This window comes from Apodemus sylvaticus, chromosome 10 (genome assembly GCF_947179515.1).
Source record: "Apodemus sylvaticus chromosome 10, mApoSyl1.1, whole genome shotgun sequence".
Taxonomy (NCBI): Eukaryota; Metazoa; Chordata; class Mammalia; order Rodentia; family Muridae; genus Apodemus; species Apodemus sylvaticus.
Genome location: NC_067481.1, coordinates 56,810,782 through 56,837,737, shown reverse-complemented (window position 1 = coordinate 56,837,737; position 26,956 = coordinate 56,810,782). Strand labels below are relative to the sequence as shown.

The window sequence follows — 26,956 nt, the reverse complement described above, 5'->3', positions numbered from 1 at the left end:
GCATTCTTCAATATACGGGGAGATTTACTCTCCATTCCAGGCTGCCAATCATAACTCACAACTGCTCTTGATAGTATCTCCAGACTGAGAGGTGGCTCAGTGGTAGAGTATTTGCCTAGTGTGTTCAAGGCTCAGGGTTTGGTCTCTAGCCTGTGTGTGCCTATGAACAAGAACTAAAATGTGAGTGAATGAAGGACTACGTACCCATCCCATCCAAGAGGTGGGACTTGAGGCCACGATAGCCAATCCCGGATTTGCAGTGTTTATTGGTTTCCCTCTTTGAGTGGGCGAATGGGAAAGAATGCAGCTACCAGGAAGGGGAAGGCACACCTAATGTCCCTATCATCCTGAGGGTCCTGCCTTCTCCATTCTCCAGTTTTTGGAGAGCTGGGTGGATGGGCACAGGTGGTGGTGGTCTGGTGCCTCCCAGTGGACAACTTCAGTACTGCAAGCATCGAGGCAGCTGCAGCCTAAGGTCCTGAATAAAGGGCACCTTCCTGTTTGGGAAAGAACCCAAGAGTGAAAGGCCAATAACCTTGGCAGAAGCAGATCTTAGATTGCACCTTCTCTTCCTGCCCACCATTACTGGGGCCTTTTTGTAACCCATCCTTCCATTAGTCTGGCTTCATGACTACCCTAAAAGACACTACGGGGCACTTGGGGCATGGGCCCCTAACAGGGTGTGTTGAAGAATACAGCTTAAGTGGGGGAATAGCTGGGATGCTGTGTCTCTGCAGTCCCTCCACAGGCCCTTAGCTTCAGTAACACACTGCCTATCATCGTGCATTTAGGTCTTTGCTAGGCTCTGAGGTGTAGAAAGGCTCAGCCCAAGCTGGGGGGGGAGGGGGGCAATGGGTAAACAGTTGTTTAATTTTATCAATTGTAAGAACAGAAGAAAGTGTACATGACGAGAAGACAAGCCAGCGGTGCCGAGAGCCTCAGTAATGGGCTTCTTAAGAAAAGATGCTAGGCTGAAGGAGTGGAAGGCAACACGGAGGGTTAGTTAGCAAAACGATGGGGCTGGTGAACAGTCTTCCAGGCAGGAAGAAGGGCGAAGCTTTCCAAGAACCCACAGAGACCAAGTATGTGTCATGCTGTGACTTACTAAGCTGGCAGGTGTGGGAGGGCAGAAGATGAGACAGGAGGGGTCTACATGGCCCATCACAAGGAGCCCAGGTTTATGCCAACAGCGTTGGGAACTGAGGAGGGTTTTTCCTATTCCTATAAGAAACCCCCTACCAACCGGGCGTGGTGGCGCATGCCTGTAATCCCAGCACTTAGGAGGCAGAGGCAGGCAGATTTCTGAGTTCGAGGCCAGCCTGGTCTACAAAGTGAGTTCCAGGATAGCCAGGACCACACAGAGAAACCCTGTCTCAAAAAAACCAAAAAACCACCACCACCACCACCACCACCACCAACAACAACAACAACAACAAAAAAAAAACAAAAAAAAAGAAAGAAAGAAAGAAAGAAAAAGAAAAAAGAAACCCCCTACCAAAGGCATAGGATCCAGGAGACCCTTGGGGAGGGGCTATTGGCCGGCATGTCATGGAGTTGCTCACAGCTTAGCAAGTGCTGTGGGTTCTTGGTGACAGCAGAGTTGCTGGGGTACAGTTAGGACACCAGGATGTGGGAGTGGCAGTTCAGCCAAAATGGAGAACCGGGCAAGCAATACACAAACCAGGAGGATCACAGAGTCTCGACTTCAAGGCTAGGCTGGGCTACGGAGTGAGCTCTGGATCCAGAAAAAAAATTCTCCAGAATTATATACAAAGGGCAAAATGTAAAAGTGTCTGTTGTAGGAATCTGTAAATTTATGAAAGTCAAGGGCCTCTGTGACAGAGACCCACGGACCTAGCATCCCATTTCAGTGAGTGGTGGCATTAGGTCAATGTTGGCTCACAAATGGTCTCATTCTGCCTCGACATACTTAAAGCAAAACTCCTGACCTGTGGCTCTAAATCAGTGGTTCCAAACCTGTGGGTTGTAACCATCAGAAAATACATTTCCCCATGGTCTTAGGAACCCACAAACATAAATTTATTTTTGTTGCTACTTCATAACCATAATTTTGCTACTGGGCACTGTCTTAGTTCCTAAGACCATAGGTTGAGAACTACTGATCTAAATGTAAGTATTTCTAATTCTAATTTTCCAAATGGGAAAGATATCAGAGTACCATCACCACATCCAAGAAAGCACAAGTCCAATAATATCACCATATACGTTCCATATTCTAATTCTTTAATGGTCCCTGTATTAGTTTGGGTTCTCTAGAGTCACAGAACGTATGGATAGTCTTTATATAGTTAGGGAATTTGTCTATGACTTACAGTCTATAGTCCAACTCAACAATGGTCAGCAGCAGCTGTGGATGGAAGTCCAAGGATCTAGCAGTTTCTCAGTCCCACAAGGCAAGCAGGCAAGGAAGAGTGAGAGAGAGTAAATCTTCCTTCTTCCAATGTCCTTATATATCTCCAGCCAGTGTATAGCCCAGATTAAAGGCTGTAGGTCTCCAGCAGAGGGTGTGGCCCAGATTAAAGGCATGTGCATCCATGCCTTTAATCCCAAATGATCTTGAACTCGGAGATCTCCTTGTCTTAGCCACTATGCTTCAAGATCTCCATACCAAGATCCAGGTCAGAAACTTATATCTCTGAGCCTCCAAATTAGGATCATAGGTGAGCCTTCCAATTCTAGACTGTAGTTCATTCCAGATATAGTCAAGTTGACAACCAGGAATAGCCACTACAGTCCCCAAAGTGCCTTTTATACCTGATTTTCTCCCCAAGAGCCATTCAAGATTTTGATATGAAAACATTGATTGCTTTGTCTCTTTAGCCTTGTCTCTCTATCATTGTCTGTCTACCTACCTTGCTCTCTGCCTCTATCTATCTATCTATCTATCTATCTATCTATCTATCTCATCATCTCATTTGTTGAGATGCAACTAATTATTATGTAGTTCCATCACTTAAAATACAGTCTGGGACTGCAGCTCAGTTGGTTGTAAGGGGAGAGATCAACACCCAATCCTGTGAAGGAAAGAGGAGGGGGAGGGACAGGGAAGTGGGGGTGGTACCAACCAAGCATCTTCGTTATTTTTAAAGTGCTCATAGCTGTGCATCTTGCATCACAATGGATTTTAGAGAATTTGCATCCCTCCTGGCCTCCCCCAAGCTACGGGATGCTACTAGCCTGCTTTCTGACTCCAGCCATTTTTTTTATGGTGTTTTAGCTACAGGAAGGTCGGCTGTATGTAGTCCTTACTGACTGAGTTCTTTCACTCAGAATGTTTTTGATGTCTCTGTTGAGTGTGCTCAACTTTGATTCCCACTGCTGACTAGTACACCACGAGTTGAGGCAGGCCTTTGTCCTCTTGAGTGCTTCTGGCTCTTTGTCTAGGCTGATGCCCTGGGGTTTTTCCTTTGCCTTCCCTCACACTGACTTCTAGTTTGTTTTGAAGACTCCAAGTCATTCATTGTCGTGTAGGCCAACCTACATTCTTAGTCTGTTTGCTTTCTCATTCTTGGACCTGAGCTTGGGGTTTGACAGGTGTTCTGCATGGGGTGAGCTGGCTGCTGGCTGTTGGCTGTTACACTTCTGAGGAGATACACTCGCAGGTGTGCACCCTGTTGGGGAGGCCCTGGGTCACTGTAATAACTCCTGGATTTATTTCATTTGTTCCCCTTTCTGATGGATGGGACACCATGGACACCATTATGACACTGTGACTGTCCTGCCTCCTGACAATAGTCACTCTGTGCCTTGAGTATCAGTGAGGATCACAGTCTAAGTCCCTTTGACACTGGGATTTCCAAGTGGTAAACTTTATGTAGATTTTCATGGGCATCCTCCTGGAATGGCGTGTCCTCTCTGCCCACTGTGGAGTGACTCCCTTGTGATCATTATTCCTACTGAGCTCAGGTGATCCCCAATGAGACCTGTGGGGAACATCTTACACCAGTTCTTTTGACCTTTTGTTGTATTTCCATCAGTATTTGAGTTCTCTTGCATTTGCTGACACTCTGTCTTTAGAATTAGCTGTTTCTGGGGACCTGTATTCCTTTCAGTGGAGAATAACAAACAAGCCCCCAGCAGAGGATGACTCCTATAGGATTTCTTGCCTCCTGGTCCTTTACAACTACAGTAACAACAGTAGCTGAAGGGGGCTTAAAAAGAGAGAATGGGGGATAGAGAATGTAGGGCAGTGGTATGGGGGAAGGGGGTGCTTAGGAGGGCCCCTGCCCAGGCACCTCTTCCTCCCCGTGAGGAACCACATGCACACAGACATGGTATAGAATAGAGTTTATTCAGGGCAGAGGATGGGAGTTAATGGTATAGTGGAAGTAGAGAAAGGCAGAGAGAGAAAAAGAGAGAAAAAGAGAGAGGGGGGGGAGAGAGCAGTGAATAGAGAGTAGAGAAGTAGAGAAGTGGAGGCTAGCCATGACCATGTGGAGAGAGGGGGAAGGGAGGAGAGCCCAAGAGGGGCAGAGAGATGAGAGTGCCAAGAGAAGAGGGCGATGAGAGAGAGAGAGAGAAGGGGCAAGTAACCCCTTTTATAGTGGGCCAGGTCTATGGGGCAGGGCATACCTGGCTGTTGCCAGGTAAGTGTGGGGTGGAGCTTAGACAGAATACTAACAGTAGCCATATATAGACTATGGCCAAGACCATTGGTCCCCTTCCTGCCCACCACCAACCCTGAGCTACAGTAGGCACACAGGACAGTAGCAATGTAATGTTGGGTCCCTGGCCAGGAGACTTGAAAAGAAGACAATCTAGCCCTGAGGCAGGCCTGCCCCTTTCTTGACAGGTATGGGCTCACCCAGTGTCCTCGTATGGGAGAACCACAGACTCTTGTCCCCGCTCCTTCTTGATCACTGCTACCCAGGGCTCCCGTGGTGCAGCCTCTGCTTGTCTTCTATATTGGGCACATTTAGTGAATGTCCCAGAGGGCAATGGTAGCTTGGAAGGGTACAGGCCAGGCCAACTGGATACAGCAGTGCATTAGAAATACATATAGACGATATCGTTGGCCACAAGCTTGATGTTGGTCCAGAGCGTGTCAGGGTGGCAGAGGAGCTGACGCAAGCACAGGTGACTGGATAAAGTGACTGAAAGCTGGCCAGGTCAGTGTACTTCCAGTGAAGTCTCCAGCCGCTCAGGACCCGGGCTGACGAAAGCAGTGTGAGAATGGTCCATTTCAGAGATGGAAAACCCGAGGTTCCAAGAAGTCAGTTCCACCGCCTTCATCTCAAAGGGTCTTTATGGGTCAGATCAAGGCAGTGAGTCTGTACTAGGATAAACTCCATTTGTCCTGGCTTGCTCACGGCTTCCTGAGGAAAGAACAGCCCACCCCCAGGTGTTCACCTTGCCAGGGTCCAGGGCTGTGTGACTTGAGGGTGAGTGAAATCATCTGGCTTCCCCGAGGCTCACTGGTAAAGCCCTTCATACCTGTGGACCCATGCCAACCCCAGAGCACACACAGTAGTCATCCGTGGTACCTCAAAGGAGCTGTTTTCAAGGGCATCATAGGACCCAGGACAAGTGACATCTCAGGGTTCTGTCTGGGGAGCTGTAGAGTTGAATCCTGAGTGCAATGTCTAAAGTCTCAGGATTGAATAGTCTCTCATCCTAAATGTGACTTCTTTTTTTTTTTTTTTAAGCTGGTTGTTCTTGGCCATCTCCACCAGCACAATCGTGGGACCCTGGCCATCACCCAGGGGTGCATGGGTAGTTAGGACTCTGGTTTTCTTGCTGACAATGGTGACAATATAAAAAGGCACTCCAGAAGGATGCTCCACTTGTGGGAAATCACTGTGGCTCCCAGGCACATAGCCAAGGTGACTGAGCAGAGCAGAGCAGAACCCATGTTCATTCCAGGCATTCACCATTTGACATTACGGACTTGGGGGGGGGGGTTGGGGGCACGTTCAGGATGAGATGTCACGTGCTGAGTCCTCTGTGCCTGGGGGGCGGGGAGGGGTGGCCTACAATCTGCCTTAACTCTCTGCTCCCCTGTCATTTCGCTCCGATGCTTTGGCAACGTGGTCTGGTTACCAGCAGAGGGCAGTGGAGGGGTTAACTCTCCAAATCCCAGTTGGAAAGGAGAGGAAGGGAGACCTGGTTTGCTGTGGCTCCCTGGAGTCTGAGCTCAGCCTTCCTCCTCTTTGCTTGGAGCCTGAGCACTCCGGAGCAGTTTGGGCTCTAAGATGCTATTGCCTGCCCCAACCCAGAATATGGTGACTCAGGAGTTAATGACAGGCTGACACCCCTGAACTTGCCCACCTCAGGGTTCTTAACCAATCCCTCCACCCACCTGGGAACCCGGGAATGGGGAAAAAAATGTCCAACATGGAGAACAGCTTTGATGATGGATCTCACCTCTCTCCCCAGAACCTGGGGTCCTCGTCGCCAGGCAAGAAGCAGAGCAAAGAAAACACCATCACAGTAAGTGGCTCACTGTTGGTGGGGAGGGGTCCAGGGCTGGGGCTTTGGGCAGCAGCTGGGGTTGTTGCCGTGGCAACGTGGATCACCAACCAGAATCAATGCTCACTGGGAAACAGAGAAGTTTCAGCCAAATCTTGGTTTTCTCGCTGAAGTTGCCCCCACTCCCTCCCTCTGTCAATTGTCCATTTCCCTTGCGCTCCCCTGGCAAAGGGGTGGAGGGCAGAAGGCTGTAACCAGGGAGAAGCTGTTTCTGTGTGGTGGGCAGGAGAAGGTGCTTGTGGGAGAGCGAGTTGAAGGGGGTGGAGTGTGCTGTGTGCAGAGATGTGACATGGAAATTACAGTCACCACAGCGCTGCTTTTGTGCAGGGAAACTTCTGGAAGATGTCAAAGTTAAAAGCGAGAGAAAGCTCCCTGCAAATTCTGCTTCTGGGTCCCTGATAAGAAGCTCCTGCCTAAACTCTCAGGATTCCCTCCCACCCACACTCCCCAGCTCTGGCCAGATACCCCTGCAAGGCTGGAGCAGGGTCCTCAACTCCTCCCTTCATAGCCTCTGATGTGCTGGGGCCAGGACATCTCTCGACTCTAAGGAAAGAGCTTCTCAGATTCTTTGCCAACCTTAGAGATTTGAGAAGTGAGGTCTATTCAGTTTTGCTATCTTGGCACAAGTGTGTGTGTTTGTGGGGGGGCACACACGGGGGACATGCTGTCTTGGGCTCCTTGTCACCCTGTTCTGAGCTGCTCTAACTACCTCTGCAAAGATAAAACCTGGGGGTTGGTGCATAGCTGTGCTTGTCTGGGTGGACCATCCTGCTTTGCAGGGAGGAGAAAGCCAAAAACAGTCAGAGCAACTGTAATGCCCGCTGCCACCGTGGTGCCCACTCGGTACACGCCAGGACCTCCTCCTGCGGGAGCTGTGGTTAATGGCGTCAGCACTGCAGAGCGATTAGACACCTGGACTTAAAAGCCAGAGTGTCACTTATGCCGTTCACAAAGTTAAGGCAAAGTTTGAGCAAGTTCCCAGTGGTTTCTAGTGTCCCTCTGTGTCTGCAGAGCAGGGATGTGAGGGCCTCAGGTGTGGGCAAGTGGCATCTGGAATGAATTGGTCCACAACTGTAAAGCTCCTAGAACACAGTCTGGCACACACTTTGTGCTCACTATGCATTTGTGTGATCATTACACTGTCCACACATGAGGAAAGTGGAGTAGAGTAGCTGGCAGGCGCCATGCCCAGGCGCGCCTAGCTAGGAAGCATCAAGACTGAAGCCTCAGCTCTCGCCCCCTGGCAGCACCCTTCCTGAGCTGGCTCAGGTCCCACGGGACATCAGCCCGTTTTGACCTCCTTGTGTCTCCTGGAAAGTGGGCAGGGGAGCTCAGGCTGCTGCAACCCTGTAGTGAACCCTGAAATCCGCCTGCCTCTGCCTCCCAGAGTGCTGGGATTACAGGTGTGTGCCACCACCACCTGGCTGCTGGTTGTCTTAAAGACCCACAGTGATGGAGCCCGGCCGCAGAGGCAGGCCCCCCACTGAGCCCTTCTGCGTATGGCCCTGAGACTCCCATTGGCTGGTCCCTCCTGCCTGCTCCTCCCCTCTGGCCTGCTTCAGCACATCTCTGGAGTGGTCTGCAGCTTGTAGCTACTAGTCGTGGTTTCTGGGACAGTGTTTAAAGTGAGGAGCGTGAGAAGCATTTGCAGTTGCTCTCTCTGGGGCAAGGACCGGAAAGTACCTTTCTGTCACCACTTACTTCTAGAGGTCTGAGGTGAACACTCATACATTGAAGAACTATTGCTGGGGAAACCGAGTAAGGGAGAGACAGGCTGTAAGTCACAGCAAGTGAGAAAGAAAATCCAGGACTGGAATCCAAGTCCCCCTTGCTGCCAACCTGGGTGCTTACCCATACTCCCCTTGGACACTCCAACCCCACTTGCCACTTCCGGCTGGAGACCTGAACCATTCTTTCCCTCACCCAGGACTCTGTCTCCATAACTGAGCAGCCCGTAGCTCCACATTCAAACCCTATAGAACTCAGCACTTCCTCGGAGGATGGGATGGCCCCATTCCTAGGAGGCTGAGACACCATCTTCCCTACCTCAGGGAATATGGGAGTGTGGTGAGCAATTTCCCTCCCATCTGATCTGGGCGGCAGGCATTGGCAGGCCCTGCCAGCACAGGGCACATATCCTTCCCCAAGGAGCAAGGATTGGGCTGGATCTGAAGCTCGTTTAGAAAAGCAGGCACATGCCCCCCACCCCCTGGCAGCCGCAGCAGCAGCAGGGCTGGCAGCCATGCCTGGGTCTCATCCCTGCCGTCAGCAGTGCTGGGCTGGCAGGTGGGGGCAGGGTACTGTTTGATTGAGAGTGGCAGGCATTAATGGCAGCTCACTGCCCTGGGCACAAACTTGACACATCAAGTTATGGAGGATTAGAGCAGCGATGACAGGGAGGCCACCAGGCACAGGACAGGAATTATAGGATCTTGTGGTCCTCCATTTGGATGGCCAGCATAACCAGTCTGGAGGCATGGCATCCTGGGTCGGAACCAGTGGCTGGAGGATAGCCCATGGGGGTTCTTTCCTGTCTTCCCACTTTACCAAGCCAGAGGAAGACACACAGAGTACTTAGCTGCAGCCTGGGTTACCAAACTGTGTAAACTCTGAAGGCTGTAAGGACGCTAACTAGACAGACCCTGCCCTTGTACACAGACATCGCTTCACTACGATGAGAGCAGGTGACCCAGCTTCCCACATCGGCCCCTTGGGTGGGTCGCACATGCGTTCTTCAGCCTGGGTGACCTAGCTGGCTGCCTTCCTAGGTGCTGTTGCTCCCTTTGTTCCTTCAGAGAGTGTCTGGGAACGGCCCTCATGCTCCTGCAGAATGCCTCAACCACGCATCCACTGCAGAGGAAGCATCTCCTCTGTCAGGGCAGGGTGTTTTCCCATGTGGCTGTGGGTGAGGCTGAGGATCCCCAGAGGAGTTGGTAGGAGTGGCCATACCACCCACCTACACACACACACACACACACACACATACATACACGTGGGGGGGGCACACCCTGTTCTGCTTCCTGCTCATCTTGGGCATGAGTAGGGCATACCTACACTTTGCCCCAGGATATTGGACAAGTCATGTGGGACAGGGCTTAGGATCCTAGTCTAGACCCAGAGTCCTAGTCTAGATTCAAGTCATAGCTCCACTATTATGTGCGAGCTGTGTGATCTGTGTTAAGTTACTTAACCTCCCAGTGCTTCAATGCCTTCCATGGCTGTTATGAGAATTCCATGAGTTCACACATGGTAAACACTTGGGGCATGATTAGCTCATGCTGAGCATAAAATAGATACCTGGGCTGTCCACTGTGTCTACAGGAGGGACTGAGGCCCTCACTGTTCCCAAGGCTTTGGGAGGAGACATACCGTTCCCCAGGGGTACAGCTGAACATTCCTATAAGCTGCCTGGAAATCACCAGGAGAGAAGGAATCTGCCCCTGGAGGCATCCATGGGAAAGGACATACCCCACTTCCTCTTCCTTCCTGAGCACCGAGGTCCTGCTAATGGAGCCTCGTGGTTTGGTGACACAGGAGCCTGGCTATAAGGCCTGAAGGTCCCAGAGATGGGTAGGGTCAGCATGAGGACGGTAGACTTGGAAGACCAGCCCTGCACCCTCTTTTACCACTTGTGGCAGTGACTTGTCAGTCTCTATGCCTCAGTTTCCTGCCCTGTGCATGTCTGTACCACTGTTGCAGATGGACATTTTTGCCCTGATTGCTTACTGAGGGTAACTTCATTTCACAGCCCTCAAGGTTCCCTCCACTGCTGCCGACTCTTTTTCTCTCCAGATCCATTCCCCTCCCCTCCCCATGGCCCAGTGTGGGGACACACCTGCAGCCATGCGCGCGCGCGCATGCATGCATGCACACGTACACACACAGAAGTACACACATGTGCCCGTAAACATGCACATGCACACACAGGCCCCTTTCCTGTCTGAGACACCCTTACCTCTTCCTGGCTTGTCTGCCTTCTCAAGTACTATTTCATCTAAGCGAGGTCCCAGCATCCCCAGCCCTTCCTGTGGCCTCAGCATCCTGCGCCTACTCTAATGGGAGGTTCATCCCTTAATTATCAAGCTCTTGAGAGAAGATGCTATACTTCAGACCTAGTACCCAGTCATTGCAATAATGATGATTTGTTGAATATCCAGTTTGCCTGCTGTGCCAGAAGCTAGGAAAACCCTGGGCAAGGATGGTCTCTGTCTCTCTGCCTGCCCTCATAGACGGGCTGTCAGAAAGGAAGAGAGTGTGAAAAAGCCATCAGAAGTAGCAACACAGACATATGAGTGCAGGGTGCTTGGGAGACACGGCATAGTAGGGAAACCCAGGGTAGCACATGTCATGGAGGGGCTGTCTGGCAAACATTTAGCTCCGCTGCCAGCCTGACCTGAATTTAAACACTCTGTGATCTGACTTCTCCGTATTATGCACTTCTCTACATGACCACCAGGGGGTGAAGAGCGCCAAAGACTCTGGGAAGCCCCTTTGGGCAAATACAAACCAGAAGTGACAGAGACCATACCCGAGAACTTCTGACCAGGGGCATCCTGAGAGTTGCAGAGGCATCAAGAGTTGGCAGCTCCCCCACTTCCCACCCTCACTCCTGCCCTGCAGCCGGGCTTGGGAATGCTGCTTCTCACCAGTAGTCACCCAGGCTCACCCAGAGCCTCTGATCACACACTCAGGCTAGGACCCACCCACCTGTCTTAACAACCCTTCCCAGGTGATGAGGTTCCTTAGAAATCAGTCTTGCCTGCCTTTGAGTACTGTGGCCACTACATGCAGGTCCACACCTGTGAATCCAGCCAGCTGAGGATCCCACCAACTGCACGTTGAAAATTGTGTCTCTACTAAATTGTACTATGCTTACTATCATTCCCTAAACAATACAATAGACAACTATTGAACCTAAATTAAGTATCATAAGTCTAGAGATGGTCAGAGGATGTCTATTTATAATATGCAAATACTATATATACCCTTTTACATAAGGGAGCCTTGGCATCTATAAATTTTGCCATCCATGTGGGGCCTGAAACCATTGCCTACTCCTCTAATCCCCAGATACCAAAGGGCAATAGCATCTTAAATCTATGGGTTCCATTAGTTAGTAAGTTAGTCATTTACATGTGGTTGTGCATGCACAGTTGTATGTGCACACTTGAATGCATGTAGAGCCCAGAGGAAGACACATCTTTTTCTGTCACTCTCTGCCTGATTTCTTTGAGGCAGTCTCTCACTAACCCTGGAGCAAGGCTGATAGCCAGCTCCCAGCAATCCCCCATCTCCAAACCTTGTGCAACCATATCTAACTTTGCATTGGGACTCTAGGGATTTGAACTCAGATCCTCATATATGCACAGCAAGTGCTCTTCCTTGTTGAAGTGAGGCCGCTGGTTCTGCCTCCCAGCCCTCTGCTCCCAGAAATAAGACTCAGGCTCAAATTATATTTACAAATACCTAGGCTATATAGCTAAGCTCTCTTCTGACTAGATCATAATTAAAGATAAGCCATTTAGTTTAACCTACATTCTGCCACGTGTCTGGTTACCTGTGCTTGGGCGCCATGTGTCCCTCTCTTCACATCTTTTAGGGCTCCCCTGCCTGGCTCCTTCTCTCTTCATCTCTCCCCATTCCCTTCTCTTTTCCACCCCCAATCAGGTAACTCAAAACCCACCTGCCTCTAATCCCTCTAGTAATTGTCGCCAATTTTATTTAACCAATAGTTTTAAATCAAGGAAAAAAGTTTGCACAACAAAAAAGCTTGTAACCGTGAAGTGCTGCTTCACCTTCTTGTACAGAACCTAGCATTACAATGCATAGCACCAGACTAAACCTCAACACTTAACCAACAAGACACCTCCCTAGCCCTGGTCCTGTGACTCTTAGATCCTGACTAGTTTGCTGTTAGGATTCTTGTATTAGATTACATTAAAGCTTTCATGAAGCTAGATAAAGGTGAAATTGTCATCACCGATAAGGCAGAACTGGAAATATTTTTAAGGCTTAACCTCCAGACCCTGTTTTCACGATGGTCCCTAGCAGCACTCGCTCTGTGGGAGGCAGTGGAGGCAGGATACCACAAGCAGAGACAGCTTTCAGCCTAGTTCAAGAGCTTGGAGAGGCCCTTTCCTGATGCAGTATATGAGATGCTACCCTTTCTATCGACCCCGACCCTAGCAGCAGCTGAAGCCACGACTCCACATTGAATTGACTGGCAGTGTGTTCAGTGTCGATCTCCAAGGCCCTGTGACAATCTTCCCTCCATGTCCTCATACTTCTCCTCACTCACCAGTGTCAGCATCCAGGAGCAGGCCTTCCCTTCCCCTTTTTAATTCTGAATTAACTGCTGTCACACAAAACTCGACATGGTTGACACACAAATCCTGAGCTCAGAGTCTGGTGACATGGCACAGGGATCTGAATCTGCCCTGTGAGATATGTGTCCACAGCCCATAGACCCTGGTCAAGGCACAGCCTGTCTCCCTCCCATCCAGATAAAGATTCTGTGTTACAGGAGTACTGGCTGTTTGCATGCACCCCCTAGGTCAGTCTCTGAGGGTTCCTCATTGGATCTTCCTTTCAGCACTTTGACAGATACCTGGTCTGGGAGGAGAGGTTGAAGGGAGGATGCCTTGGGGTGGGAGTGGGGAGTTGAAGCTGCAAGAACAGCAGCAAAGTCACCCCACAAAGTGGGACAGCTTGAAGTACCACAAACTTGCTGCGTGCGTTAATGTTTCTGTGCTTTCTGTGCTTTCTGATCCTTTTTCCTCCCTCCACCTTCCGACAGGTGCCATGTTTCCCTCAACAGTTTGATGTCTGCTTCCATTCATATATACATGCAGGTGCCTTCCCTGCAACCTCTACAGGTGTCTTTTGTGTATCATGCGGGATCTCTTTGTCTAGCCCAGGATAACCTTGAATTCCTCAGCCTCCCAGGTGCAGGGGACCACCACCACTCCTGACTCATTCTTATTTACAAATCCCCCTCCCGGCCAGTCTTCTGGACCAGTCTTTTACTACCATAGATAGTGTGTGGTGGAAACCAGGCACCTACGTCCCTGCACACATGGGCAGATAGATCTGTATCCTAGTCTCTCAGAAGCATAGCTGCTGGGTCAAAGGACCTAGGTGTTCACAACTTCGATAAATCCCTCTAAATTCCCACAAAAGAGGCTCCCCTTGTTGTAGCCCCTGGAATGGGTGTGAGGGAGGGCTTGCTGCTTCTTACTTGAAGTAGTCACTGGCTGCTGGAGCACAGGACGACTGCTGAGTACGGTCCACCGAAATGTCTGTGGGGGGGGGGCTCCTCTGTGCTCTGTCCAGCTGACCCTGCACTGACAGCGCTCTTCCCATTCTGTCCCTGCAGATCAACTGTGTGACATTCCCTCACCCGGACACGATGCCTGAACAGCAGCTACTCAAGCCGACTGAGTGGAGCTACTGTGACTACTTTTGGGTAGGTGTTCCCTCGGGTTCCCTTCACTGTGACCCCAACAGGAGCATGTACCCAGAAGGGCGGGAAGGGCCTTTCTTAGCGAAGCCTCAAGGTACGGTGTTGAGTTTGGCGTCTCAGATGGGACTTTCCCTTTCTAGATCACTCCAGTAGTCCCAGGGAATCTATGTGGTTTCTCTTCACAGTGATATGGGATGCAGAGAAACTGGGCAGCCACTCCCTTCAGTGCTGGGTGGAGGCAGGAGACTAGAATTGCTTTTGGTAAAGAGGTCTGAGCTCTGCACTTTCTTGGCATTGATGTCAGCAGCCCTGAACTCACGTTCCACCTCCACGCGTGGTGTTTCTCCAATGGAATCATGAGGAAGTTGAGTGCAGACAGGGATATATAAACTGGCCCTTTTAGTGCCCACGCTCTCTGTTGTATGTTGCTTAGTGGGCACAGAGTTGCTGGTAGCAAGATGTGACGTTTCTGCAGGTGATGGGTGGCAGGATCCACCACCTCAGTCTCAATATGCTTCATGTCACTAAACCGTATGGACACTTAGAAACGATGACCCAGTCCATCTTGCATTCTCTATGTATTCCCACTATTAAAATGTTGTCTTAATGTACCTATAAATTCTCACACCTCAAAAGTGTCAGAGCTAGTCCTGAGTATTTGCAATTCTGAAATCAGCAGGGACAACTGACTTCCGCAGTCATAGCAGTGAGGAGGTTATGCAACCTTGACTATCTACGGAAAACTACTGAATCTCTACAAGGAACTTTTAGGAAGACCTCGAGGAACAGTCAATAAATAAAACCTCTCTCCACCACAGCACAGAATGGGTGATCCAACCTCCTTTTAGATTTGCTAAATACTAGGCAAGGGTGCTTTTTCTTTCTCCCAAATCATGTACCCATTAGGAAGTCCATGAAGGTTCCTGCCTGCCCCAGTAAGGTGGTGCCTGCCAGTCCAGCTTGCAAAACAGAAGGTTGCAGAGGACATGAAGTTTGGGGGTGGGGGACATGAGAGGTGATCTGGGAGAGAGGCGTGCATGCAGGCATAAGGAGATAGGAAGATTTTGAAGGAACTTGCATCTTGTGTTGTCTGCAGTAGGGAGGTATTGAGGGGGCTTTAAGGTAAAATGGTATAACCCTCTCTGTGCGTGTTGCAGATGGGAATGGAGGGTGAGTGAGTTGTCCAAGAAGAATGGATAGCTCTGACCATTCTTGACCAGAGGCAGCCATGTTTGCAGAAGTCATCTCTGGGGCTCTAGGGACCAGGACACATCCCAGAGAGCAGACAGGAAACTCGTGGGGCTGGGCAGAGTGTGCGATCCTGCCTGCTGCTCAGTGGTACCCTGGGGATACATTTGAGAGCCTGTGTCTTTCTTTTGCTTGTTTGGCGTTATGCTGGGACAGCCGGCCACCCTGTACATCTGCGTCCAGGTGCTGGGATGACAGGATTACGCCACCGTGCACACTTGCAAGTTCTCATCTTATTCTGAGATCTAGCAACTGGTCCATCCCTTCTCAGTGGTTTTCCTCTCCTGATCATCCAGGTCCTTTCCACTCATAGAAACATCCTCTCACTCACAGAGTCCTTGGCGCACACTGTTCTTGCTGCTTTGCCTTTGAGCCCATGAGTCGCTCAGCCTGTTTGCCCCAGAGAGAGGCATGTTTGGGCTTGCTCTTTGGGGTGATTTCCTTGCTTTTCCATCAAGATGCAGCTTTAACAGAATGAAGTGTATGCATCTTCAGTTGCCCATAGGGCAGCCTCCGTGGGGTGTGCGTGATGGTGGTCTCCCTCTTGGGAGAGGGGTTAGTAGCATGCCCAGAGACTCATGGGTCAGCATTACTGAGGAAAGAGTTTCGCTGTGCTCAGAACAGGGAAGAGGGTTCATGAAGTCCTTCACAGTGAGCAGGGTTTCTGCAAGCAGCAGCAGTTACCGGGTCCGATCTGGAAGAGATGCTAGAGATCACCCTCCAATGATTTGGGGCTTTGTTTCTTCCTAGGCGGATAAGAAGGACCCACAAGGCAATGGCACAGTGGCTGGGTTTGAACTGCTGCTGCAGAAGCAACTGAAAGGCAAGCAGATGCAGAAGGAGATGTCTGAGTTCATCCGGGAAAGGTGAGCCTGAGGCCCATGAGGCCCTGAGCCCTGAACCCCAAGGGAGCAGATGGCTTGACATCCTCAGCCCTGGGACTGATGTGGTTAGGAAATGTGTGGTGTAGAGATGGATAGTGTTTCTAAAGCTTTGAACAAATATATAAAAATACTAGTGTGCAGGTGTGCAGTGCCAGGTACAGTGCTGTGTGCTGATAATCCCAGCACTTGGGAGTTGAAAGCAGGAGGTGAGGAGTTCAAGATCATTACAACAGTTATATAACAGGTTTATGGCTTGTCTGAGCTGCATGAGCCCTCAACTATATATAAGGAATACATACACGTAAATCTATAAATATATATATATATATATATATATATATATATATATAAAACAAATGTGTGTGTGTGTGTGTGTGTGTGTGTGTGTGTGTGTGTGTGTGTGTGTAAACCATTAAATCCTGGAAGCTTGCTATCTCTTGATTAGCTGTAGCTGAGTAGTCCCATGGACGGGACGTGTGTCCTGTTTACAGTCTCTCCTTCTCTTCACTGCTCCTGATTTGCTACTTTGCTCCTTTACCCTCATGTGAATCATTGTCCCTTGTCATAATCAAGAAGAGGATTGTGAGATTCCAGGTTTTTGTTTTTCTTGAGACAAGGCTTCACTGTGTATCCATGGCTGATCTGGAACTCACCATGTAAACCAGGCTGGCCACAGACTCAGAGATCCACCTGCTCTGCCCTCTGAGTGCTGAGACTAAAAGTGTACACCGTTCCTGGCCTTCCACGTCTTCTTTTAATTAAAACTGTTTCCCAAGCCAAGGGAAATAGAACCATCCTCCCACCCATGCCTCTAGGGATTCTAATAGCCCTGCGCCTGCAGAACTTGGTCGTAGATGAAGATCCAACAGTTTCAGCTCATGGAAAATAGGAAGAGCTGCAGAGAGGCCTCCATTCATCTTCTTCCTCTCTCTCCCTAAGTTCATATCTCAGCATAACTGCACACCTGCACACCTGTGCACACCCATGCAGAAATTCACCCCCCCCCACATACACACACCTGCACGTAAATATCTGTGTACCTGCATAGCCATGTATCAAATCCCCACACAACTGTACATCTGAGCACCTGGATTCCCACACACCCTTACATCTGCACCTCTGTACCCCTCATCTACATGACTGTATGCCTGCATGTCTACATACTTACATCTACATGCCTGTATGCCTACATGTCTACACACTCATTCACATGTACTGCCATGTGACAGCATACCTACATCTCTAGATATCTGCATTCCCTCCCCTGTACACTTATACATCCCTGTGTTCCCATACCTCACACCTACACACCGAGCATCTGTATATCCCTATGCACAGACAGCTATACATCCACGCACCTGCACACTCACAGGCCTCTATGCACACACACCTGCACATGTGTGTTTCTGCATACCACACCCTTGTGTACCTATACTTATATACCCATGTACCTATGCACTCACATGTCTGTGCCTCCATACATGCACACATATGCACATGTGTACACACTTGTATACTTGCATATCCACATCACATACCCAAACATCTGTATACCCTCACACACCTACACACACACACACACACACACACAAGCACACGCACACGCAAAACACACTTTTTCACAAATTTGTGCACAGCTTCCCAACAAGAATTTCCAAGACTTTCTTGGAAAATTTGTTGCAAACAGCAAAGATCTTTTTAAAAGTATTTCTTCATTATAACACTAGTAATCGGGTAATAATGCTTTGGCATTTTTAAAGCCTGTTTTTCCTTAGGAGGCCCATTTTCCATTTGTATAATCAAATCTTTATTTTATGACCCATTAAACTAGTAGGAAATTGGAAAGCTGCTTTGTTCAGATGTGAGAAAACAGAAGCATAAAACAGACAAATAGGAAGCAATAGGAGCTGGAGCTTCAATATGCATATGGTTCACACTCATAACTGTGTTCTTTAGGCGAATGGGTGGTCTCTGCCATCGCGGGCCACTGTGATCATCCCTGGGGTCCAGTGGAGGGAATTCAAATCCCTGGACCCCTTTCTGCTGGCCAGTCTTTGGAGCTCTAGGGGAAGGCTGTCAGAGGCAGGAGAGCCAGGCTGCAGGGCTGGGAGTATGCCTGGCCAACAAGGCTTTTGCAGTTTGCTGGACTGAGGGAAATGCGCGGGCTGTGGAGATGGTACAGGCTGGTTCACAGCAGAGACTCAGGAGGCAGATGGTGTGTGTGCCTTCCTCTCCTGGCATGTGCACTTGGCCTTGTGACATGATGAGATCTGCTATCTGGAGGTCTTGGCCACAGTAGAAAGGTGTGGGGTAGCTATCCACATCATCGGGGCCAGAGGCAAAGGCAGGCACCTGAAGAGAGACATCGGTAAAGGATGGAGATGGGTCAGTGGGAAACTCAGGACCTTGTGGGCAGGCTCCAAGCCAGAAGTGAGCTGTAGCGCAGATCATTCTGCAGATCTGCATAGTCGCCCTAGTAAGTGGGAAGCAAATGGGACTTCTCTGTTCACTGAATGAAGGTGGAGGGCTGTCTAGGGCTCTGCCTTCAGACCTCCTCTGGTTGGCATAGCCCAGCTCTGCCTCCCACCATGTCCCAAGAGCCTCTCAGGAGGAGAACATGCTGTTGACGGCCCACTTAACACAGATGTACCTAGGTGAACAGAATGTGCCCCAGAGAGTTGCCTTGGAGGTGTGTGGAGGGTTTTCCCTCCTGGGAAATCCAATGGGACTGCTGCTCTGGACACTACCTGGTTCCCATGGAAACACTTGCACCCTTAACAATGCTTGGCAATTGGAGGTACTGTGGGTGGGAAAGTGGAGGACAATGTTCTCTTCTTGCTTCTGTGGGTCGGGGCCATCTGGGAGTGTGTGAACCTAGAACTAAGGGATGGAAGGATTGGGGACATGCTGGGCATGCCTGGGAGTCAGTCACAAGCTTCTCTTGTTCCTGGAAGACTCGCATGTCCAACCTTGTGCTAGAAGTGGTGCCGATAACATCTGCTATCCCCACAGCCTGGAGAAGTGGGAAGCAGAGTCCAAACCACTCCTTCATCCAGTAGCTGTCACTGTTGGCTCTTCCTTTGTCAGCTGAGCACCGAGAGGCACCTGGTTTTTCTCTCTTTGCAGGATAAAGATTGAAGAAGAATATGCAAAGAACCTTGCTAAGCTCTCTCAGAACTCCTTGGCTGCGCAGGAGGAAGGGTGAGTTAGGAGGAGAGAGGAGGTGGATGGGAGGGGGAGGATGAGGAAACACAGAGGAAGGGATCCCTACTTACTCAGCAGAGTTGCTCGCTTGGGATGGAGAGCTCACTGTAGGCCTGGCTCACTGTGGGGTCTGTGCCTGTGCTAGGCCCTCAGTACTTGAAGCAGGCACGCCTGGCTCAGACAGGGGACCAATAACAAGATGGACACCTATGGCTCCAGATGGGTTTTCATGGCTCAGGATTCAGACTCATGGGTCAAGACTGGTACACAGAACCAGTGGCCTCTAATCTCAGCACTGTGGTGGCTGAGGAATGGGGAATTATAAATTTCAGGCCAGCCTGAGCTACATAGCAAGACTCTATTGCAATCACCCTGCCCCCACCCCTACACCCTGCACACACACATGAAATACTGCTGTTCCTGGCTCAAAGCAGCATCCCTGACCTGAAGTCTGGCTGTTCATACTCTAGCTTTATCATATATATATATATATATATATATATATATATATATATATATATATCCCACATATATACATATATATGTGTGTGTATATATACAAAATATACAGTATATATTTTATTTGTGTGTATATAAATACACACACACACACACACACACACACACATATATATATATATATATATAGTGTCCCAGGTCCTCCTAGGTGCTGGAGCACAGCAGAGACCCTCTGCACTGTGCCCTGCTGCTGGACAGCAGCCTCTGGGTACCTAGCTCTGTTCCCCTTCTTCTGAGTATCAGGTTGGGAGGAAACTGACTGAGAATTTCCTATGCAGCCTCTCAGAGTGTTTCCGAGAGCCCCAGGACAGGCCTTGTCTCCTTCTCCTACTGTGACGGTCCAGATGGGGCTTAGGGACACTTTCAACCCTACCAGCCACACAAGGATCTTTAGTGGGAGAATCTCTTCAGCAATAGATGCCTTCTCTGCTGTCTGTCTGCAGGGCCCATGATCTCAAACGACAGCCACTGTGGAAAACAGCTTGCGATAATCAAAGAAGTAGTACACTTCACCACTCCTTCCTGGGTCTATCCTCAAATGAACCAGAACCAGAGACTCAAACAGTCATGCTCAGAGTAGCAGTGGTCACAAAGACTACAAAGTAGAAACAACCCAAATCCCATCAGGAGGTGATCAGAAGCAGAAACTGTAGTATACTCATAGTGGATACCTGTAGATGCACAACAGGATACCATTCACCCATAGAAAGGAACACCGAGACCTTCTACTCTATGGAGCAAACTCAAAAAACCTGATGCTAAGTAAAAGAAACCATGCACAATGGGTCACAGAGTCTATCTTCCCACTCCTCTGAGATGTTCAGAGTAAGCGAAGCCATAGAGACAAAGCCCACTAGTTAGTGGTAAAGAGAGAAGTGAGGAGTGGTGGTTATAGGTGCATCTTCTCATTTTGGGCGTATATATGTCTGCTGCGGCCACTATAACAAAGTACCACAGGCTCAGTAGCTTAAACTATAGGAATCTGCCTGGGCATGGTGGTACACATCTGTCTGTGATTCCAACTCTCCGCAGGACAGAGATGAGAAGACCATGAGTTAAAGACCAGCTTGGGCTACACAGTGAGAGCCATGTCTAGAAAAAGAACAGAACAAAAGCTTCTATTTTGTCTCCATTCTAGAGACCGGGAGTTTAAAGTTAATGATCCAGTAGGGTCGGTGTCTGACATAGGTTCTCCCTGGGGTCGCAGATGGCTAAAAATCACCTCTTCCCCTCTACCTGGGCTGAGATGAAGGAATTGGGCCCTACAGGGACAATAATCTTATTGGATCTGGATCAGAGCTTTGCCCTCTAACCTTAACTACTATTCTGTCCCCACATCCTTGATTAGAGTTTTAAGATATGAATCAGGAAGCTAAAGGGGAACGGGTAAAATCACAAACTTTTATTTATGACAGGGCGGCAAGGTGTTTGCAGTCATCTACACTGTGGATGTTGTACACACTTGAGTTGCTCACCGTAAACTAGATGATTTATCACTGTGATTTTTCACCTCAAAAGAAAAACCGGTCAAGGCCTCCTGGGAAGTTAGTACCAACAGAGTCCTCAGAGGACCCCTCTCACATCCCACCCTTCTGGGGTAAACTTAGAGTAGCTACAGGGGCTGGGCAGTGGTGGCACACACCTTTAATACCAGCACTTGGGAGGCAGAGGCAGGTGGATTTCTAAATTCGAGGCCAGCCTGGTCTACAGAGTGAGTTCTAACATAGCCAGGGCTATACAGAGAAACCCTGTCTCGGAAAAAAGATAAATAAATAAAAGAGTGGCCACAGGGATTGTATTTGTGAGGAAGCTGTGATATGGAATCAGCTCAAATCTGCCTCATAGCTAGGGTCATCCTGTGACAGAGATTTTTGCCAACTGAATATGGTTTTGATTAGGGCTTCCCATGCGCTGACCTCAACCAAGCCACCTCCTCACCCTCAACCACAGGGTGACCCAATAGGGTTCTTCAGACCTGAACATGGTTAGCTGTCTCCTGGCCTCTCCTCCTGCTTTCCAAGCCTGAGACAAGGTAGGAAGCCCACAGAAGTAGCCCTGCCACCGCTTCCTCTGGTCCTTGGCATCACTGTATGGCTCTGGAGGCTTCCAGCTCCCACCCCCTCAACTTGGGTTCCTGCCAGGGACATTTTGTCCCGCCAGCACACAGCATATGCTCGAAAGATAAGCAGCCTGCTCCTCATGCCAGCTGAATGCATGAGCACACTCAGCCACACAAGCTCAGGTCGCCACGTGCACACACCCCGTCACTCCTTCACCCGCAGGAACAAAGTATAACAGCAATAGATCCTGCACCTACAACACAGCTCTAGGTGTTTGGCCCGGGGAACCTTGAAGGCTTTGTGGGGATGTGGGAGCTCAGAAACCACAGGACAGTTGGGGTACACTAGAGCTATCTGGCAATTTAGATGCCCTGTCCAGATTAGATGTCACAAGGCCTGTGCATGCTGGTGACGCAGCAGCCTTCAAGTTTCTCATCCTGCCTTCTGCCCTCTCACGTCCAGGATGACGATGAAATGTTGGCCATTCTTGGCTGGCGGTATTGACAAGAGCCTAGGTTTTGACCTGTCGTGCCACAGACTATACATGGAGATAGGATACACCAAACAGCTTTTCATTTACCTCTTTCTCAAGAGATGCCATCTTTTCTTCAAATGAGGATTTCTAATGGCTTTCCCTGAAACATTTAAAGTTTGTTTTTAATGAACACCTATTCATTTGGACATACTGACAGGGCCAGGTGCGGTAGTTCGATGCATTTGAAGTACTTTGGAATGCTGAGGAGAGGGGACGTGGGCATAGGACTGAGGCCATCTGGTAGTAAGGAGTGCCACCCCTCTTCCACCTGGGGCATGCTATCCCTGCAAGCAGGACTGCAGTCACTGTCCAGGATGTGAATGGTGCCACTTCCCCAGCCCCAATATCCCTGAGCTAACATTCTCAGGATGCCAGACCTGGCCCTAGCCAGTTACCCCATGTGCTCTACGTACAACCCTGTAAGAAGAGGCTCGGCCCCTCCCCTCCTTTTCAAACTGTCTGCCCAGGACCTTCTGTGTGTCACCCAGCTCCCATAGCAGCAGCACCTCACCCCTGCAAGGGTGGTGGCTTACTGGCTGTCAGATTGAAGCTAGGATCTGCATTAAGACCCCGTGTGCATGGTGTGAGGTAATGGTGAGGGTCCCTTTTTACCATGTTGTCTCCACACAGTCGCCTAAGGACCAGAGACAGAGTTCAGTAATTGAAATACACAGGCATGCCCTTGAGGCTCACCAGCCTGCCCTATCTGTGTGGCTCTGAGTCTGAGATCCTTATGTGCTGCTATAAGTGCATAATTTATGAAAAATAGAAATTGTTAATGATCCTGAAGGCTAGGCAGTCCAAGATCAAGGGCTAGCATCTAGAGAGTGCCTACACACTGCCCTAGCATGTGGCAGAAGCCACCATATGTCAACAGCAAGGACTGATGTCCAGTGTAGGGCCCCCAGGCATTTTGTTATAGCCTTGAGTCTCACCTCTTAATACCACTGTGTCAGGGATGAGGTCTGCTGCACATGCTCTGAGGGGACACCTTCAGATCACCTGACCCACGTAACTGCCACAGCTGCTTCCACTGTAGAGAGAGGGAGGGGAACCTAGGCCATGCTAGGTCTACAGGGTGGCACATTCTCCTCATAGCTTCCCAGATCCCAGGCCTTACAAGCAGACATGTCCACATCTACCTTGATCACTCCAGATATACCTAGTCTTTCTCCAATAGGACCCCAACCACACACTTCCTTCTTCCAGACTCTATAAATGCCACTTGATAGTTTTTCATGAACATCCACCAAGGCCAGGACAGCACTGCCAGCAGCCAGATAGAGAAGTCGATCATGAGGGCACATCTGCTAGCTGCTGGCTTGGAACCTGGAAGTGGCGACTCAGGTGCTCTGCCCCAGCGAGCTGTCTTCTAAGCAGCCTTAGCCACTGAAGTGTAATGAATTCCCCTGGGCTAGCAGCTTTTCCGTGAAATGAAGTCAACTCGCTAGATGAGAGGTCAGGAGAAGGATCCAGGGGTCTGGTTTAGAATGGTCACGGGGCTTAAGGGTCCAGATGACGAATTCTGTATCTTGGGGCCTTTGGAAGTCTCCAGGACTTGGGGAGATGCCTTCTGCTTGGAGTATCTCTTTGGAGCGGAAAGATGGCACAGTTCAGATTGCAAGCCACAGTGGGGTACAGGATCCAGAATCTACTAGAGAGAAGCCATGCCCCTGCAGATGGCTAGGAGAGCCTTCTCAGCGTGGGGCTGCACCTGGGATGTCTTTGGACCCAAACGGACCATCTGTGCCTCTCCTGGAGGCCAAGTGGCTGCGACCTGAGAGCCGTCTGCTAGGGAAGGGCCTTCAAAAAACGAATCTAGTTTCCTTCCTTCAGTTACTATCACATGTTTGTCACCTCAGCAGCAAACCACGGTGTGTAGGGGAAAGGTGTCCAGAGGGGACAGTGATGGTCAGGCATCAATGTTTTATGTCTCCCCGAGACATAGAGCTGAGAACCGCCATCCCATCCTAGGGAGGGCTGTAGCGTTAGGCCAGAGTTCCCTTCCCTGTCCCCCATGTCTAAAGGCTCCTTCCTGTTGCAGCTCCCTGGGAGAGGCATGGGCCCAAGTGAAGAAGAGCCTGGCGGACGAGGCTGAAGTTCATCTCAAGTTCTCTGCCAAGGTAACGCTCCGGCCGCGCCAGGGTCAGACCAGGGCCGATAACCAGTTACCAGCTCTCTCTGGCTTATATTGCTCGCCCTTTTCTGTGGTACCAAGTGTCCCTGAATGCAGAGTTGGGAGGGGATGACCACAGCTCCCTCACCATTGGACAGTGTCTCCACTGAACAGACAGGGTCAGGAATGGCCAGACATGTGACCCAAAAGCACAGATAAAAACATGATGCAGTCGTTGAGAAATGATTGCTTTATTTTGAATATAAGGCTCTTTCTGATAACTGATGCTTAATATGATGTGAGTTTATTTAATGTTTTTTTAATCATGGCTGTTTTAACAAGCAGGCTCACGGTGAACTCTTATGAGCCATGGGAGGCGGCCCGGGGTCTGTGTGGTAAGAGTGGACATCCCCTGGTCCACTGAGGTGATTCCCAGCCTTTCTTTATCAGTCTGATGGAGTAGCATGGCAGCCAGCTCTGTCTGGAAGCACTGGGCCGTGGCCAGGGGAGGATGTTTTAAAACTGACCCATCGCTGCAGAATTTCGGGATGTGCCCTCCTTTCATTTGCTTCCAAAGACACTAGGACCAGACCGTTTTGAGTCCAGGCCTGACTGTCCTGTTCACTATGATGGACACTGAATACCTTGTACAGTGTTTAATAGTCACCTTCAGAAGAAATGAGTAAATTGGGCAGCAGTTCTCAACACATGCACCACAACCCCTTTGGGGATCAAACAACCTTTACACAATGTTACCTACAACCATCATAAAACACAGATATTCACCTCCTGACTCATAACAGTAGCCAATTACAGTTATGAAGTAGCAACGAAAATAATGTTGGGCTCACCATGGCATGAGGAACTGTATTAAAGGGCCACAGCATTAGGAAGGTTGAGAACCACAGACATAGAGCCTGTGGCCATCTCCTCCCGGTCCCCAGTCTTCTGGCTCTGTTTTGCCTCATGATTTCCAAACGAACCTCTTTCCTCTTCTTAGCTTATATCTTCATATTTCCTCTCAGACTCTTACCTCCTAAGTGAAAACCAAACTAAATGTCTCAATGAGATAATTCCAACTGAAGTGTGTGTGACTGACTGGTTTTCCCATCAACGTGCCCTCCTTTTAAAGGATGTTGGGAGTGTCACCCAGCATCTTGACCTGACCTTCCTCCCTCTCACCTCTGCCACCAGCCAGTCCACCAGAGCAGCCCTGAGTACAGCGCATTCTTGTGTCTGAACACTCTAGCCCCCATGTTTGCCAGCTTTATCATTTGACGGTAGCATCCCTCCAAGGCACTGCTCCCCCCTGAAGCTTCCACGGGAGCTAGCCATCTCTTTGCAGCGCTGTTCCCATCAGTCATTGCAATTCTGCCATATTGGGGTCCCTTGCATGTGCACTCTTGAAGGACAGGAATATGTCACTCTACCTAGCCCTTGCTCTGTGATAGAATGGTGTACACAGAATGACTGACTCAAGGGCTGAGACCGCTGGTAGCTTTGCAAGCAACTGTGCTGCTCCTGGCTTCTGAAGGGTGGAGTGCCTGAGACAGAGCTGGCCACGCCATCCCCGCCCCTCCTCCCGACACCTCATGTCACAAGAGCATGCTCACCCTTATACAACCAAGTGCTTTCCCAGCTCCTTGGCATGGGAGCCCCTGTGAGGAGGGAGCCCCCTGAACTGCCACTTTGAGCGCTGCAGATGAAGCAGTTGGGGTTATTTTTAAGCCATGATTCATGAGTAGCTTCCCTCCAAGGCCTCCTTCCTCCTGTCCCAGCTCCCAGCAGAGATGTTTTTCCCACCTGTGGTGGAAGCAGAGGCCACCAACTAAAAGCAAGAGGCTGATGGGTTCGTCTCTAGCGGAGGAGGCTTCTGCCCTCACAGGGAATGCCAATGGTGGGTGCAGGCTGATTTCCCAAACAGTAGGGCCATTTTAAGAAAGGCTCACAGGTTCACAGATCCCAGTGCTAAGGACAGCTCATGGAGAAGGGGCGTGCAAATACAGCAAATACGGTAGACTTTACACCATTAGCAGTTTCGCAGCTTCTGGGCATGTTGGTGACTGCAGACTACCCCAGTAACTTCCTAATTATGGCATGGTGATTTCTTGAGAGGAAGGGGACCCTGAGGATTGATTCATCAGCCTTGAAGAATATGATTCCTGAGGAGGCACAAAACCTATTTTATGTCAGCTCCATAAAGGTCTATTGAAATTCTTCTCCATCTGAATGCTGTGTCGGGGGTAAAAGCCTTTTAAGAATCAGGATTGCGTGCGGCAGGCTCTCCGGCTTCCCCAGTCTCTCCGCTCAAGCCGGTGCTAATAGCAACAGCAGTCACAAGAAAGGCGCTCGATCTTTTGGAAGGCGGTTAGAACCGGCCCCAGTGAAAGAGGGGAGCATAGACAGATTCCTGCTGAGCATGCAGTAGGGGTGTGAGTG

At 49.8% G+C, this 26,956-nt stretch overlaps 1 protein-coding gene across 3 annotated transcripts in view; it reads left to right on the top strand.

Moving 5' to 3' along the window:
• Gas7 (growth arrest specific 7) overlaps positions 1 to 26,956 on the top strand; it is a 234,128-nt gene that overhangs the window by 191,449 nt on the left and 15,723 nt on the right. For all 3 annotated transcript variants that reach the window (XM_052195493.1, XM_052195494.1, XM_052195495.1), the window contains 5 exons: positions 6,397 to 6,450; positions 13,865 to 13,954; positions 15,950 to 16,065; positions 19,210 to 19,284; positions 24,446 to 24,524. In XM_052195493.1, the coding sequence (XP_052051453.1) occupies positions 6,397 to 6,450; positions 13,865 to 13,954; positions 15,950 to 16,065; positions 19,210 to 19,284; positions 24,446 to 24,524 (414 nt within the window). The remainder of the gene's footprint in view (positions 1 to 6,396; positions 6,451 to 13,864; positions 13,955 to 15,949; positions 16,066 to 19,209; positions 19,285 to 24,445; positions 24,525 to 26,956) is intronic.